Source organism: Chroicocephalus ridibundus, chromosome 4 (genome assembly GCF_963924245.1).
Source record: "Chroicocephalus ridibundus chromosome 4, bChrRid1.1, whole genome shotgun sequence".
NCBI classification, from domain to species: domain Eukaryota; kingdom Metazoa; phylum Chordata; class Aves; order Charadriiformes; family Laridae; genus Chroicocephalus; species Chroicocephalus ridibundus.
Genome location: NC_086287.1, coordinates 75,598,462 through 75,615,077, shown reverse-complemented (window position 1 = coordinate 75,615,077; position 16,616 = coordinate 75,598,462). Strand labels below are relative to the sequence as shown.

Here is a 16,616-nt window from a genome sequence, read left to right as displayed (position 1 = left end):
ACAGATGTCTCAACTCAGATACCGAATTCATTCTAATCACATGCATGATCAAAAAGCTGCATTATAATAGCTAACCGCTAATTTTCATTAAATACTGAAGAGACCCTACATGTTTTTGTGCCAACAGCGCACAAAATTCCTCAGCTAGAATTAAATCCCAATGCTGCTTCATAAAGGTAGCCCAAGACTCTGTTTTATGTTAGTCTTCATCATCTACTAAAATTTGCCATTATCTGTAGGTTTTTTGTTTAAGATAACCTTGGTCAGGGAGTCAGTACAAGAATCCAAATATTCTCACTATTATTCAAGTGACAGATGCAAACGTGGTGCAGCATTGGAAGCATTGCTTCAGCTATATTCTTGTGATTACAAGATTTAGTTCAACTTCAATGCACAAAAAGCTGCACATGTGGACAAGCTCAAGTCAACTGAGGTAAACATGCTGAAATGAGGTAAAAATTCCAGGTATGTTTTTGAAGTATATCTTGCTCCGCTGGCCAAACAAGCTAGCTTCGCATTACCTTTTGCTGCACCAAAATTCAGTATCAAGTGTCCTGATGTTAGGCTTACAGCTTTGGAATTACAAATAGTACTAACTAGCATCAGTCTGTATTGCAATACTACTTTTTATTTCTGTTTTTATTGCTATTTTCTCTCCCTGCTACTTAGCTTTCAAGATACAGTTGCTGCCACAGAACTTTAGTTCTGCTATAGAAGAAAAAAAAGAAAGCAGCTTCTTCTGTGAGTTTGTGGATGCTCATTTTCTAATGAACAGCACTGAAATTTAGAAATGGAATTTTCTGACTGCTGAGGTAACACTGCTAACGCGTGTTCACTGAAACAGTTCAGAAACAAATGCATGCAAGCTTCAAACGGAGCATTTTAATTTTGGAAGTTTCACAAAGCCTGTCAGAAGCTGACCAAGTACTAACAAACTAACAGGAAAGAATCATCAAATGTTAATCAAGTCTTCAGCGCCAAGGCGCTTTGTTGATTAAATTCTTGCCACGGTCTGATACCGTATTTCCACATAACATACAGAATAAAATACTTATCTGTCAGGAAGAGAGGTTGGTTCAGTCTTTAAATAATGTAGCACAACTTTATTCATTTTTCTGCTAATAATGACAAGTTAGGTAGTTCGTTGTGACCAGTTATATTCTGGGATAAGAACCAAGATAGCACAGCAAATCATCTCATGCAAACATCTGCCAGATTTAAGCTGGAAATGAGTTTTGGTCTTTTGAGTCAAAGTAGTTTTCAGTCTAACTTAAAAATGCATTACTTCACCGCCTGGTTCTGCAGAAACCTAATTTGATCCATTAGCTCTTACCATTTTAATACCAATTCTGAAGAAGGAACAGTATTGACACATAGCTTGTGTGCCTGAAATGAGTAGGTAATCATTATCCAGTGAAAATATGCCACAGTTTAAAAGGGTGACGCAAGGGGACGATTTATGTGAGAATCCAATTGCAAGTACATTTTCAGCATTTCTGAAAGACCACTGGAAACAATTTTCCGATTTTTTCCAGTTCCATCTCTTCCCTTTTGTTGTCATAATTGCTTTATCCTCCCTTCTGTTGCTTGTAATGGCTTTGAATTTTTAGCTGGATTTGATTTCTAACTTCTTCTCTTTACTTGTATCCATCTCTGTTAAAACACAGTAACAGAGCAGCTGCATGTTTCGTGTGACGGCACCTGCATAGGAAATTGAAGATAAATCAGAAGAATAGCCACCTATCTCAACTCTAATTATACAACATGCATCTGAGTAATGAAAGTTAGTTGTCACGAACACTGCCTCACTTCTCTTAAGGGAAACAAACGATAAAAGTTAATACAAAAAGTGTCTTCCACTCCATTTTTTTTTTTTTAACAGATAATGTTTAAAACTGTTCTGTTTATATCCTAGGGTGTTTTTCTTCTGAGGCATCCCCCCAAGTGACTGAAGTAAAATCTTTTTTCTCTATACTTAAGATTATTCTCTATAATTAATATAAAATTGGTAGAATAAAAAAAATAAACCAACAAGACCTTCAAATAACACACAGGAAAGTGACAAGATTACTGAGTATTTACATATTCATTGGCTGTTTGATTCTACGATTATGCTATAAACCTTCCTTTCCACATCCCTCATCATGGTTTTCTCACATATTAACAATGACAACAGTGTACTGCTGGAGAGAAATGTACAATTTAACTGCAACAATCCAAAAGAAGGCAAAATTCTATCTGTGACTGACATAAAATCTATCTTCAAACAATTGATTCAGTAAAGCAAGACAGTTACCTTCCATTAGCAAGGATGCCCAGCCCTTTTACAGTGATCAGCCTTGCTTAAGAAAAAGGCTTTTTGTGTGCTGATTAAAGAGAAAAGTATAAAAACGTAGGACAAAAATCTGTAGAAAGTGAATGGTCTTTTAAATATACAGTAAATATATATAAAATCAGTATGCTCTTTTACTGGGTCTGGCTGGGATGCAGTTAACATTCTTCATAGCGATCCACAAGGTGCTGTGTTTTGGATTTGTGGCTCAAACAGGGTGGGTAACACACCAATGTTTTGGCTTTTGCTGAACAGTGTTTGTACAGTATCAAGGCTTTTTTTTTTGCTTCCCACTCTGCTGTCCCTGCAACCAACAGCATGGGGCTGGGCAGGAAGTTCAGAAGGGAGATGGCCAGAACAGCTGACCCAAACTAAGCAAAGGATATTTCATGACATATAGTGTCATGCTCAGCAATAAAAACTGGGGTAGAGGAAGAAGCACGTGCATGTGGGAGGGTTTCTTCAAGGTGGCTGTTGCCTGGAAACTGGCTGCGCAATGGTCTGCTTGTGGGAGGTGGCAAGTGACTGCCTTTGCACTTGTTGGGTTTTTTTCCCCCCCCTCTTTCCTTCACTTACTAAACTGTCTTCATCTTGACCAACAAGTTTTTTCACCTTTGTTATTCTTATTTTCTCCCTTATTCTCCTGCAGAGTGCTGGTGAGCGAGCGGCTCTGTTTGGCTGGGGTCCACAGACCACAAACCTCTGTTTGGCTGTGATCCACAAAAGACCACAACTCTTTTCGTCAACAAACTGCGATTCACTTATTTAATTGTCCTCTTTCCTAAGATCATCTCCATATACAAAGAAACTTACCTAAAATCTTGTTGATAAACTGAGGTCTCCTTGATGCAGGTAAATAGACTCCCAAGAAAAAGACTGGAATTCCAGATAAAGCAATGGCAATTCCAATCAATGAGTTGATAGTGTCACTATAGAGTGGCACTACCACCAGAAATATTGTGCATATACAGAATATTATTGGGAAAGCCACACTCAGCTGCAGACAGAAAAGACAGAACAGAATGTTATTGAACTACTCATTGTCTACAGTTACAAGCATTTGGTGAGAATTACAGACTTTTCGCTCTCAATCCCACTTTGTAAAGTCACCTGCTCTTCCTATTATACATCTGGCTATTTGGAATCATAAGCAAGTTGCAGAATTATTCTTGATCAGAATTGCTGCTAAAAATTGCAAAAGTAATCAGGTATGGTAACTTTGCTGTGTTGAAACAAAGTGTATAACAGTATGAGGTGTTTTTAGACAAATCAAATAAATCCCAGGAAACACGAATGACTTTTTCATGTAGCCTATCAACTTCAAGTATGAGAAGGTGGTAAGATGATCAGATATTGAACTGAAACACCATCAGAGCTAAATGTGGTCCACATTGACAGAATTCATTAAGTATTCCTAATTTGGTATTTCTAAGCCAACAAAAAAGGCTAACTACTATGTTAGCCTACTGAGACACTCTCCAGTTGACAGAAGGGCTATTGATTGAACTAACGTACAATAAGAGTATGCTATTACAATAATCCCTTATTCTTAGCTAGCAGACTTGCTAGCTTTCATGGTACAATATAAAATGAAAACCATGTTTTGCATCCTGATCAATTTGTAACCTTTAGGGGTAACATGAAAGGTACAGGTTTTAGATAGTACTTTTACAATATGTGGAAGAGAGGGACTTTAAACAATTCTGTAAAAAGAAATATTACCTTAAGAGGCCTGGGTCGATCTGGTTCCTTCCAACGTAGATATAATTGCCCAGCAATAGACAGACCAACAAAAAACCAATAACTGAAACTGAAGTAATTAATAAGCTTGAAGACATCTTCCACAGCCAGGTAAATAAGGGTCATAGCACACTGTCAGAAAAGAACAGGAGTCAGATACACAACAAAAGTTTGAAACTTATTGTTTATGCTGCTTTTCGCGTGGAAGTAACACCTTTTTACTCCCTGGTGTTTGGCATGATTTTACATCTCTCAAAATTCACTCTCTCAATGACAATCACCTCAATGACAGTAAATCTGAAGTTCTCTCTTGTGCTTTTTTAAAGCCTTTCTTCAAGTAATTCATATAATCACATCTGAACAGTTGAAAAGAAAAGCAATAACAACTTACATTGAAAAGCAGTGCTGGCACAGGTGTGAATCTCCCTATGTGGATCATAGACAAGAGATCAGGAAGGTGACCTTCTCGAGATCCTACAAAAAATAGCCTGAAAAACACAAATCAGAAAACAGATGTTGAGGCCACAGGTGAGAGAGAATGTATTACAGAAAATCAAAGAACAATGGCAGTCAAAATAAGGATTTACACTACTGAATTTCCATGCTTTAAACTGGAACATGGATTCAGTCCTGCTGGTAAAGATGTATTGTACAACCACCATTAAAAGACACATATAAGCTTTTAGAAACATGGTGTTAACACCCATTTTTATAAAACAATCCCACAAGTAAAACAGAAAACATTCTATAGTAACCGAAATAAATTTCTATTTTTTTGAAAAATTCCAAAAGCTAGCAGTGAAAACATTCCAGCTTATCGCAGAATAGTTTTCAATGCCAAGCAGAAGAGATCGCCAAGTGTCTAAAAAGAGCTCACTCAACCACATGCTCAAAACCCAAACACACATAATTTTATTAACGACTGCGAGTTATTCTGTATTGACTACTTCACCAGATCAGATTCACATTTGTTCTCAGTACAGAGGCACTGCGCATACATTCAATGGACAGGAAGGATGTCAAAATGCCTGAATAAATCTATTTAAAACTTTCACTAGTCACATCCATAATCAGTGCTCAGAGAAAAGCTTCTATACTGTATCTTAAGCTTTTTGACTGCAGCTTCATAGCAGTAGCAACTTTTAAAAGTTTTTGAGAAAAACTTAAAAGATACCGGGATTTTAGAAAGTCAGTAAGTTTTAAGTAAATACATTTGAAAACATGAACTTGCTAGAATTATTATATCAAGTAAAATAGACGATAACTCAACCCAAATAATGAGAAAGCCTGAGGACTTATCACACAGACACCATTCACTTGGTCTTTAATGGTACTCTGCATGAAGCTAGGAAGGCTTTGGGGAAGTAAGGCAGCGTTAAGGGCATATGTGCACACACACAGAGGTTTATTTAGGTCTGTTATTTTACTGTGGCTATTAATTACAGGTTTGGTTACAAAAGTATTTTTGCCCCTCATAATAGATGAGCATAACATTAACATGTAAAAACTTACGAACATTTGCCAAACAGAAAGAGATATGCACTACCTTGATGATGCTAGAATTGACGCATTAAGTCCACCAAAACAAGAAAAGGCTACAGCAATGGGAATTGTCCAGCTGAAGATACCAAATACCTGGTCAGCAAATGTCTAATGAAAGGGAAAAGAAAAAGGCAACATGAAAATATCTGCAACAAAGCATATGTAAAACAATGAGAACAAAGCTTTTGTAGTAAGTGTGTATGGAACAATAGTAATATAGTAAGGACAATACATAATGCAGCACAAAGAAGCACACAGCTTTTTTTATTTATTTATGGATTCCAAATAAGCACAAACTTCCTTAGCCAAGCACCTGAACTTACATGTTCTGCTCATAAAAATAATGCTCACAAAGGAAAACATTTTTTTTAATTTTCTCACCAATCCTGATATATTTTATTATCTAACTGAACTACAGAACTCAAGTGTAACACAGCGACTACAGAGAATAGAGGACAAAAATATTATTACATATCCAAAAAAGGAAGTGCCATATACTATGCATACATACTAGTTCAGCTTTCTGCAGATCTGTCTTTTCTATTACAAAAATTTTCTTCAGTTTTTAATATTTTGAAACCCTTGACCTCCCCTTTAAACTATTGGTCTTCATTATAACATTTATGAGCTACGAAGTTCAGTCAAAGTGGACCAACATTCAGAACTGTCCTTTATTTGTAGCATATAAAGCTGTCTGGATTTGACAGCGGTCAAATTTTTCATTTAATTACTCCAGGAACGAGATAACCAAAAGCAGTTCATTGTGATCTGTTTTCTGAAAGTTGTTTTGTAGGTCAAAAAAGCCTAAATGACTTAATATAGATATTTATATTTCTTTTTTGTGAAACAAGTGATTGATTTTCATGAGACAAAACCCTGGATATAATGTCAATCTTTAAACCATAAAATGCAGAAAAAACTACTGACATAAACAAAAGCTTGGCCGGTTAAAGTTTCCTGTTCTTTGTCTGGGTTGACAAAGTGCTTTGTTCAGCACGTCATCCAAGTTAAGGTTCAGAATCCAGCTCTGCTTAGCTGTAAACCATCATCTACACTAAAAAGCAAAATTTATTCCATCCTTTTGTGCAATTTAGTTGAGCCCTTGCAAAGGCAGATAGGATTTCCTGCTGCTAGGGAACAATACAAAAGTGTATAATCAGTTCAATGGGAACCTTGCCAAAAGGTTCAAAGTCAATGCATCAACTGTGTTAGTCACCCTAATTCCTGCTAAAGCACCTCTCTTCCTGAGCTCTTTTAGTTTATACATGTTAGGATAGCTTCCCTCAAAATGGAGCTTCAACACAGGGGTGGAAAAACACACGCACACAGATTCCCACAGAAATTATAAAAATTAACACATGAAAAATATAAAAGAACTAATCCACGCATGAATCCTATTTCATGCTGAAACCAGAACATCAATTTAGCAAAAGACCATGCCATAAGAAATGTGTTCTGTATACCACAGATTACCCATTTTCAGTCAATTGAAACTGAACAAGCAACTAATAATTTAAATTATTTTATATAAAAGATTTCTGCTGCTCAGAACCCACAGTGCTTCTCTCAGATCCTTATTTGATCTAAATGGACCTCTGAGAAATGTGGTCTCCCAAAGCAGAATGCAATTCATAATGATCCAGTGAATGGATCAAGACAACTTCCCCAGAACAAGTAAGAATGAGGACAGGATGAAAATTCTAATATGCAATTGTTGTAATATTTTAAAGGATGATGTAAACCTCGACTGCTGATTTCCGAAGCCAAACAGCAAGTGAAATTACTAGACACCAAACTTAAAACTGCTAGAGGATTTTTTTTTTATATATATCTATATCTATATCTATATATCTATATCTATCTATCTATATATATCTCTACACACACACACACAAAGCTAAGATACAGAACTCACTCAACAAGATGTTAGAGAATTGAGATGTTTAGTTAGGTTGCCTAAAGCATAAGCATTTAGGTAAGTAATATTAACAGCTAAAGTTAAAGAAGAGAGAGAAAACATATGAATGTCATCTTATGCTGCAGGATGCAAATTAGCTAATATATCATGTGGAGAAACTTCTCCCCCCAAAAGGCAGGTTGACATTTGTTCTTTGCAAGCATTTCCCATTTCCTTTTGAAACATCTAGTAATGGGCCAGAGGCGAGACTAACTCAGAGGCCATTTCCATCCTACCATTTCTAAGACATGCTAATGTGTTTCACACATCCTTGAAAACAGCAATCCCTCATATGAGCAGGAAAAGCCACAAAGAGTTAAGGCAAAGCTATGGTATCACTGCCACAAATTATACACAGATCAAGACATTATACATCCAATTCTGGATGCAAACTATATGATGTATAACAACTGCTGATCTAGCTCAAACTCTAAATAATTAATATCCCTAGATTTGTACGAGTCAGCCCCTTCAAAAGAGAGAATAACCAAGTGACAGCCTTCACCAAACACTGTCGTTTCCAATGTACTTTCTAATGATGTAGTTGGGATTCCTGAGAGACCAAAGGGTGGAGCATTAACTTCAAGAGCTTAACTTTTCCCTAAGAGAGGTAAAGCAAAGGAGTATTTTAATTGAGAATGATCTAGAAAGTTCAGCTTGGTTTGCCAAGTAGATCTGCCTGCAAACTGATCTTTCAGCAAAACAAAGTTGAAAGGTACCTGAAGTTTGGAACTTTCTACTGATATTAACTAGCTTAACATGACAAGTATAAACCCACCTGCCTTTATGCAGGTGTTTTCTGACTGGGTTTCACCCTCATTTCTAACATAAAAATCATCCAAGTTTGTGTATCACTACTCAGACAATAAACACACTGTTATACTTCACGTTTATAAATCCTCCAACACTCCCATTTTAACAGATGCCAAGAAACGTCTTCTCCAAAGCTGAGCTAGATCCCTACAGTGTTTCTTGCAAAAAGTGTCACTGAAGTGTAAGTAAAAATGGCCACAATAAGCATTCATCTCTGGGCATATCAGAGGGTTATTTTGCATAAGAAAGAAGGGCAGAGAAAAGTACAAAAAGCAATCAAGTTACCAAGCACATACATTACGTGCACTGTACCAGAAGAAAAAAAAAAGGGGGGGGGGGGGTGCAGAAATGTTAGTGGCTGCTTTCTGCTAAAACCGCAATTGTACAATCATGGATCCTCCACAAATAAGCTAGACCTGGGCTCTGAACCGAGCACCTGACCAAATCCACTTTAACTACCACTACTTCTGGGAGTAGTGAAGTGCATTTATAAAAACAAATGAGCTGGTAACAGGGGAAAGAATGGAGCATTCGCAAGGGTATGCGGAGGATGACAGAGGAGCCTACCTGGAGGCAGCTATAGCAGAAGCATTTAGTCCACCATAACAGGAGAAAGCCACCACTATGGGGATGGACTTCTTCTCAGGTTTCTTCTGAGAAAGTCTAAAGAGCAAGAAGGATTAAGAGATTAAATTGTCATCTCTGCTATAGTCTGACAAGTCCTGTAGTCCAGACTTGAACTATAACTGCTTCTAACAGCTAGGAAACAGTAAGAGAATTCAGTGGCTGATACAGCACTTGCAATTACAGATAAAGTCCTTTTATGCCCTCCCATCCATTGGACATGTAAGATATACATATATACACGCACACTGTAGAAAGACATGCACCTGGAATTGTTCCCCTTAGTTCTGATTTTTTTTTCTAAACCATCAATAGGGAATAATAATGAAGGAAGAAGCTTCCAGCCATGCACTTCTCAGCTGAACATTTCGTCATGGCTAAAGCCTTACATTACTCCCAGAAGAATGGTCAAAAACTGAATTACAGCTTTGTTTGAAGACATGAATGACTGATTTAACTACACTTTATTTTTATCTTGGGTTAGTTTGATCTCATGATCATCGGGTGGTAACTTGTGAGTGGTTTGCAAGAACACTTTTTTGTCCTTTTAAAGGTCCAAACAACAGTTCTATACAAACAGGTTGAACTAAAAGCAGCGGGAATTGCCCCACATAAAGAGCTGCCACAACAAAATACACAGGCTACTGCCTCACACCCAGTAATTCAGGCACACAGACGATTAGAAAGACCCACATTTACGTTACAAATCACAAGATGAGAGCCGTTTTCATCACACTTCGACACATACAGGAAGTGCGTGTACAGGCACACAAAAAATGTCACACTATGCTGAGAGAATATGGAGCTGTGGGCACATGCTAGGCTGGCAAAGCACTGCACAGTATTGATCAGATGGATAAATGCAAAGAGAAGGTAGTCTAACATGAGTAAGAAACTTATACAAAACTATACCCAAAAACTATGAGGTGTTTCTACCAGGAAGGCTTAAAGACACCTACAGAGCCTCTTTAAGTACCTCAATTCCAGATCCTATCACACATATGACCTTTTCCAGGCTCAGTTCTATAACATTCTTACCCTGAAAGTCATATAAAGCAGTAAGGAGATTAATATACATAAACAATCTCAATAGTATCCTGGAAGCGCAATTAATTCTGCTTTGACTTTTCTCCTGAGGCAGAGTATAAATATATTCCCACATTACAAGAAGATTTGGCAGTCAGAACTACAGCCTGTTTTCTCAATTTTTAGCTTCTCAGGCCTTTAAAGAGCTACTTCCTAAAGGAAACAAAGAAACTCTGATTTATGGCAATCACAAAGCCACACGTGCAAGAAAGCCACTGAGTAGATGGAGTTTTCTTTCACTGACATAGATTACATTTGTCAAGATACTGTACAACACCTGTTCAGTTTGACCTAATTAGATTTAACATCACATATTAAAGAAAGGAGAGTGTATATCAACTAAAAAGAGAGCCAGAAAATTGTAAAGGTGCAAAAGAAAGCAATTTAAATGTTCAGGTTTCCTCCAATTCTTGTTTCCACCATCATTCTGATGATTGCTTCTACTCAGATAAAATTCTCTCCTAGTATTATTCCCAACATCTTTTCTTGGAGAAAAAGGTATGAGTGCAGTGCGAGGTCCAGCATGAAAATTCTCTCTTCCTCTTTAGGTCACTTAATACGGTCTTATGGTAAGAGAAATCAGCATTACTCTACTGCATTAGTATATTGCATACATACGGCATGTAACATGTCTCTTCTGCATGGCCTACATTAAGATTACAGATGCCAGCTCCAACAGCACATCAGTTTTGTTTATGTCTTCATGGAGGTGCTGCAGATACTTGATCGAAATCATCTCAGGTGTTTATCATGTTCTTAGCATTTTTAATAGCTAGCTGTAGAATACGGGTTCAATGTTTTCCACAGTCTCTTATTGTTCTCATATTGAAAATGTTACATAGCTTGGCCTCCAAAACCAAAGAACTTCTACATAACTGGCGACAGGAGTGCTGCATTATAGCGAACTATGGTTGACTCCAAGAAAGCAGCAAATGACTTACTAAGCAGCTCTTTTCTAAAAGCAGCTGCCGGTCCCTAATGAAGAGTTCTTCCATTAGGAGGTACAGAATATGCACTTCATCCAAAGGAGCCTTACTGGTGCCAGCGCAAGCAAAAAAGGGGACATGACACTGGCAGCCAAAGACAAACAGATGTTCCTCTTCAGAAAAGAAGCCAGTGACTGGCCAAATGAAGGAAGAGAAATAATACTCAAAAGTTTAAGAGTCACGTAAGAATTTCCGGCTGAATTCAGTTAGAAAAAAGACACTCATCATTTGTTTAACTATACACCAAAGAAGAATAAAACTGCTAGAGCACACAGCCTCCCACATTCCTGGTTCATTGAGGGAGAGGGCATGTCTAAGCAAAGTAAGTCTGCTCTAGAATATGAGCACGCCAGGGTAAATTGGATTGATTGATGCTGGACTTGCCAGATAGTATTCAAAGATGCAACTGAAGTCATCATCTTTAACCCCAATCTACCAGCAAAGCTGTAAAGCTCCAAGAAAGATGACAGATGGCTATGCCGGACAACCAACTGTTTGCTTCAACCAGGAATCATTTTTAGCTTTTGCAAGTAAAAGAAGTAAGCTGCCAAATATCACCTATTGTACGAACTCAATCAAAAAACCACAGACATGACCAAACACAGGAGCAGGTAACAAGATATGCACTGGCAGCCAGGATGTTCTTTCCTGGCAGAAGATGGACGAGCCCAAAAAGCACTTGTTGAGCCAGCTGCCCTCTTCACAAACAAAAAATACAATGGCACTTTCAGATGCAAAAAAATAGTTGTTCAGTGACAGTGTAAGTTGAGATAAAATTTCTGCTTTTCTTTATTTAAAGTGTGTTTGTGCTCCAGAGTAACTGCTTCATTACTGTGAAGCAGTTACTGTGATGATTTGGGCTGTGATGATTTGCATAAAGAGGTAAAACAGAAGTCAACTGTGAAACTCAAACCATAATCTTTGAAGAAGGAACCGATTTTTACATGATCAGCAACCACCTGAGGAGCATTTGCAGACCTTCTAAGCTAGCTGTTGCTGTATTACTGAAACTACTTCAACAAAAAAAGAGCTTAGAAAACTGATTTTCTTAGCCCCAACACTGGGACTATACCACAATGAGGCTAATACTGAAGTAAAGGAAGGACATATTATCGTTTTGTTACATATCATCCCTTGCTAAGACTTCTTTCACCTCCCAGCCACCAAGAAAAACAGTGTGTAAGGTAACGTGCAAAGATACACTATTACTAGTACTTTTTTTACTTATAATTTTTACTCTCATCATTTAGAAACTGGAAATAGCTTCCCCCCCTTTCCAGCTCAAAGCCTCTTGACTGAAATGAGTAGGAGAAAGCTATTTCATTCCTCCTCAAAAAAGCAACATGGAAAGATTAAATATAACTGATGCTTTACTACACAAAAGGCTCTAAAATGCAGCAATATTACTACCACATTTCTTTTAAAAAAAAATAATTATTGTAATTTTCATCCTACAACTACATAGAGGGCAATAAGGAAACTAGAGCAATCTGTATCATGTATCACATGTAGAATATGTGAGCAGATTAAAATGGCTTGTTTTCATCAGATTAGGTTTTGGATTTACTTAATTCTCATATCCTTTCTTCATTCATCCACTGACCACAATGCCCTAAGTCTTCTTAGAGATTCCATTGAGAATAAAATTCTCTTCCACCACCCAGAGAAATTTCACCATTGAGTGTTACATTTCTCTATTATAGGAGGGTTTTCAAATACAGACCATTACAGTTAGTAGCTTTCCCCCCACCCCTATCCACTAGAAAACTATGGGTGCATTGTGAGTGTTTTAATTTGGACTGCAAGTGCACTTTTGACGCAACTCTCACAATTGTTGCCACTTACTGCTTTTTGGTTCCCATTGTTTAGCATCAGAGCTAAAGGGAGCTTCACTTTTAGAACGGGCTAAACTGGAAGATGAACTTCAAGAGCATACCTGTTGCACTCCCCTGCTGCAGTCCAACCACACATAAGCATTCAGTCCACGGGATCTCATTAGAGGTAGTCCAAATTAAAATACTGCTTGAGTACGTACAGTGTGCATATCAGGTCCACAGTGTCAACTGTTCCACCCTACAGACACCCTTCCAGAGGTCCACACTACTGGCTAATGTATCAAGCTTAAATTTGGTTTAATAAAACTGGGCAATTAAATTCATATCAGCAATGAAAAGGAATCTTTAATGAGTCATGTGTTAAGTATTAAACTTCAGCTCCGTTTTCACCTTATCATTCTAAAAGGGATATAAGTAGTGGCAACCAGAAGACCATTGTTTGCCAGCTGATGAGACATCTCAGCAAAAACATCTTTACACAGAACATTAGTTAAGCTAAGTATTTGGCAATCCTGAGATCTAGTGAAAAACCCCCAGCTCTAGACTTAAAAAGTCATTAATTCGGTTAAGTTCCATTAAAACTACACAAGAGGTAAAAACCCTAATAACTTTGGAAATCACAAACACATTTTTTTCATTAGCTTGACTAAGGACTTTATATCATTCTTACGTCTTCCTCTTTTCTCCTCCATGTCCAATACATCCTATACTAGAGAGGAAGACCTGATCTGTCCATTTCCAAGTATTACAATTTCATGTAAAATTACACAGCCACACACAAAAATAAATAGATACTCGCTTCTGGTCAAGAAAAATGTTAAAGAAAATGAAATGAAGAGTATATAAAATCATAAAAATGTAGGCCTGGGTTTCACATGTGTAGTAAAGTTCAGGCATCCATCATCCGTCCTTTATCTGGCTGCCCATCGCTGCTGCAGTGCTACCACTTGCTGCATACAGCAACATAAATTGGACAGGCCCACACCGAATCATCCCTCATCATTCCCCCCATCTCCCAGGGTGGATCAGTTTTCCTGATCCCATGCACCAAATGGCTGTATAAACCTCTGTGATGACAAAGCCAGGAGCAGTACAGTAGGCACAGAATACTCTTAGGGGATAGAGGCTGGATGGGAAAATTTCATTGCTGTCAAAGGAATGTATTTTCCAAGTCTTTGTTAGAAAAAAAACAATAGCGTATTACTTTACACAGTCCACCGTCTGTCCTGACATCTGTACTGGCTTTTATTTTTGTCTGGATTAATTAATTCTAGACAAGAATCAAAAATTCCATTGTGAGTCATGGGAAGGTACTTTATACGGTGAAACTCTGGAACAGGTTGTCAGGGGAGGTGGTAGATGCCCCATCCCTGGAAACATTCCAGGTGAGGTTGGATGGAGCTCTGAGCAACCTGGTCTAGTTGAAGATGTCCCTGCTCATCACCGAGGGGTTGGACTAGATGACCTTTATAAGGTCCCTTCCAACCCAAACTATTCTATGATTCTATATGGGATACTAAAGGTTACAAGAGAAATAAATATTCCTGGAGATTTTATTACCCTTTATCATATGCTGATTCAAAATAAAGTGTTTTCAGTCCTTGTCTTGCTTTGTTTCATTCTGAAATATTTTACCAAGTTTTTCACAATATATTTTATGACAATTTTGTATTTCCATATTTCAGCTAAAAAGAGGCAAAGAATTAAAGTTTATTTACTTTCAATACATTTTGAAATAAACATGTGCATAATTACATTTGAAATAACAAGTTGCAGCCCACATTTACCATAAACTATTTTGAAAGCTTACATTAAATATAAATATTTCTCAAACTCAAAAGAAAGTCAAGTAAGTACTTTTGCAGAACCATCTGCCTAAACACCTGAAACAAGTTTGCTGATTTGCTAAGCCAGTTTCTAATCACAGTAATCCTGTGTGGGAACAGAGTGAATACTTCCTTAATTTTGATGTATTTAAAAAACTCTCTGTCCCTTGTCTGACTACTTAAATTTTGAAAGCCAATTGGGAATGTAAAAGGGAGGAAAGCTATTTCTTTTCACCCAATTTAAATAACAACAAAAAAAAGATTAAATTTTCCAAGTCTCAAGTCTAAACGATACAGTAACCAGAACTATCCAATTAATTCACTAGCTACAGGGAAAAAAAACCACACCTTCATTTTTGTTTAATGATTAGCTTTAAGCACACAACATGTTTTGACCAGCTTTTATTTAAGAGGCTTATATATTTTAATTTGACTTAAACTTCCATCCACATGCAAAAATAATGAATTTCAAAATATTAAAAATCGTTGGAATTAATACAATATTGGTAAAACAGTGATTTAAGTTATTAAAAAGGAGATACAACGCTAAACTTTATCATAGCTGAGCTGCAACACATCCATTTACAGATATGCACTGCACCAATTATTAGCTCAACAGACTGAAGCTCAGTGCAACACTGTTCTACGTACCACTCCAGCTTTGTAAATACTACAGCATAAAGGAACAAAGACAATTACGTACTAATGAATCTAATTTGCAATCAGCTCAAAGTGCCAAAGTCTAATTAGCACCTTTGCAAACCACATTAACAAGATGCATCTGTGCTTTTTTAATAAGTCTAATAATATATTACTATTATATGTTATTTCATTAACTACTTTTCTCTTTAAGATTAAATTATTCATGATGAGTTTTTCTGTCCTCCTGTATTCACTGAAGTACTATTCCTGTTTTGTTCCTCAAAACGAAATGCATCCCTAGAAGGTGAAAAGTGAATAATATAGCAAAATACCACACGGTCAACTTACCACTGCCACGGCATCACTAGAAAGAACAGCTTCGACATCCAGCACTGTATAGTAAGCTATATTGGTCATAATATAGATAACAGTCACAATTGGCATAGACACTGCAATAGCCAGTGGCAAGTTCCTGTAAGACAAAAATCCCAAAACCCACAACTCAGGAAAAAAAGACCCATTAATAACACAATAAACTTATTTATTTGCATTCTTTACCTTAGAGATAAAAGACAGAATTAAGATTTCAAAACAGGTATCTCTGGGAGTGTTTGGCTTCTTTTAAAACTAGAAATTCTAACATAAAATACAGAGAAAAGAAATTGAATTTTTTGCTATAACTTAAAACCTAAATTATGTGTAAAAAGGGATTCTATGCAATTGCTCTTCATGTACCCTAACTTCAGTGTTTCCAGGTCAGTAATAACAGCCTTCAAATATACATACTTTTAAATTATTACCTATTGGCCATGTTAATTACCATACTATAACTAGAACCCAAAGGGGCAGAGCTCTGAGTCGCTGAACTCATACTCCCTGGAGAACTCTGCTGTTCTTCTAACACCTGCTTCTAGAACTGATGCTGGGAGATACGCTACATCAAACCAAACCCCTGATTCTCATCTGCACTCACCACTGCAGAGAAGAAACTAATTGGGCTGCTTAACTGCAGAAAATAGAGATGCAGAGGGCAAATCCAAAATTGCTACACAGCTGTGAATCTTGGGATGTGGTGTACCTTACTGGTAAACACATGTCTAGAAAGCAATACAAAAAAAGTCTAGAGTAATATGAAAACACTGCAAACCTCTAGATGTAAACAGACAAAACTTAATTTAAAGATGAGATAAACTCACAGCCCTGAGTCTGCAGCTCCACAGGGAGAAACTCTGC

At 37.2% G+C, this 16,616-nt stretch overlaps 1 protein-coding gene across 3 annotated transcripts in view; it reads right to left on the bottom strand.

Annotated features, from left to right (window-relative positions):
- Nucleotides 1–867: 867 nt before the first annotated feature.
- SLC7A6 (solute carrier family 7 member 6) overlaps nucleotides 868–16,616 on the bottom strand; it is a 30,221-nt gene continuing 14,472 nt past the window's right edge. For all 3 annotated transcript variants that reach the window (XM_063334275.1, XM_063334274.1, XM_063334276.1), the window contains 6 exons: nucleotides 15,732–15,855; nucleotides 5,619–5,722; nucleotides 4,464–4,560; nucleotides 4,055–4,204; nucleotides 3,146–3,329; nucleotides 868–1,701 (listed from right to left, as the gene is read on the bottom strand). In XM_063334275.1, the coding sequence (XP_063190345.1) occupies nucleotides 1,607–1,701; nucleotides 3,146–3,329; nucleotides 4,055–4,204; nucleotides 4,464–4,560; nucleotides 5,619–5,722; nucleotides 15,732–15,855 (754 nt within the window). In that variant the 3' untranslated portion in view covers nucleotides 868–1,606. The remainder of the gene's footprint in view (nucleotides 1,702–3,145; nucleotides 3,330–4,054; nucleotides 4,205–4,463; nucleotides 4,561–5,618; nucleotides 5,723–15,731; nucleotides 15,856–16,616) is intronic.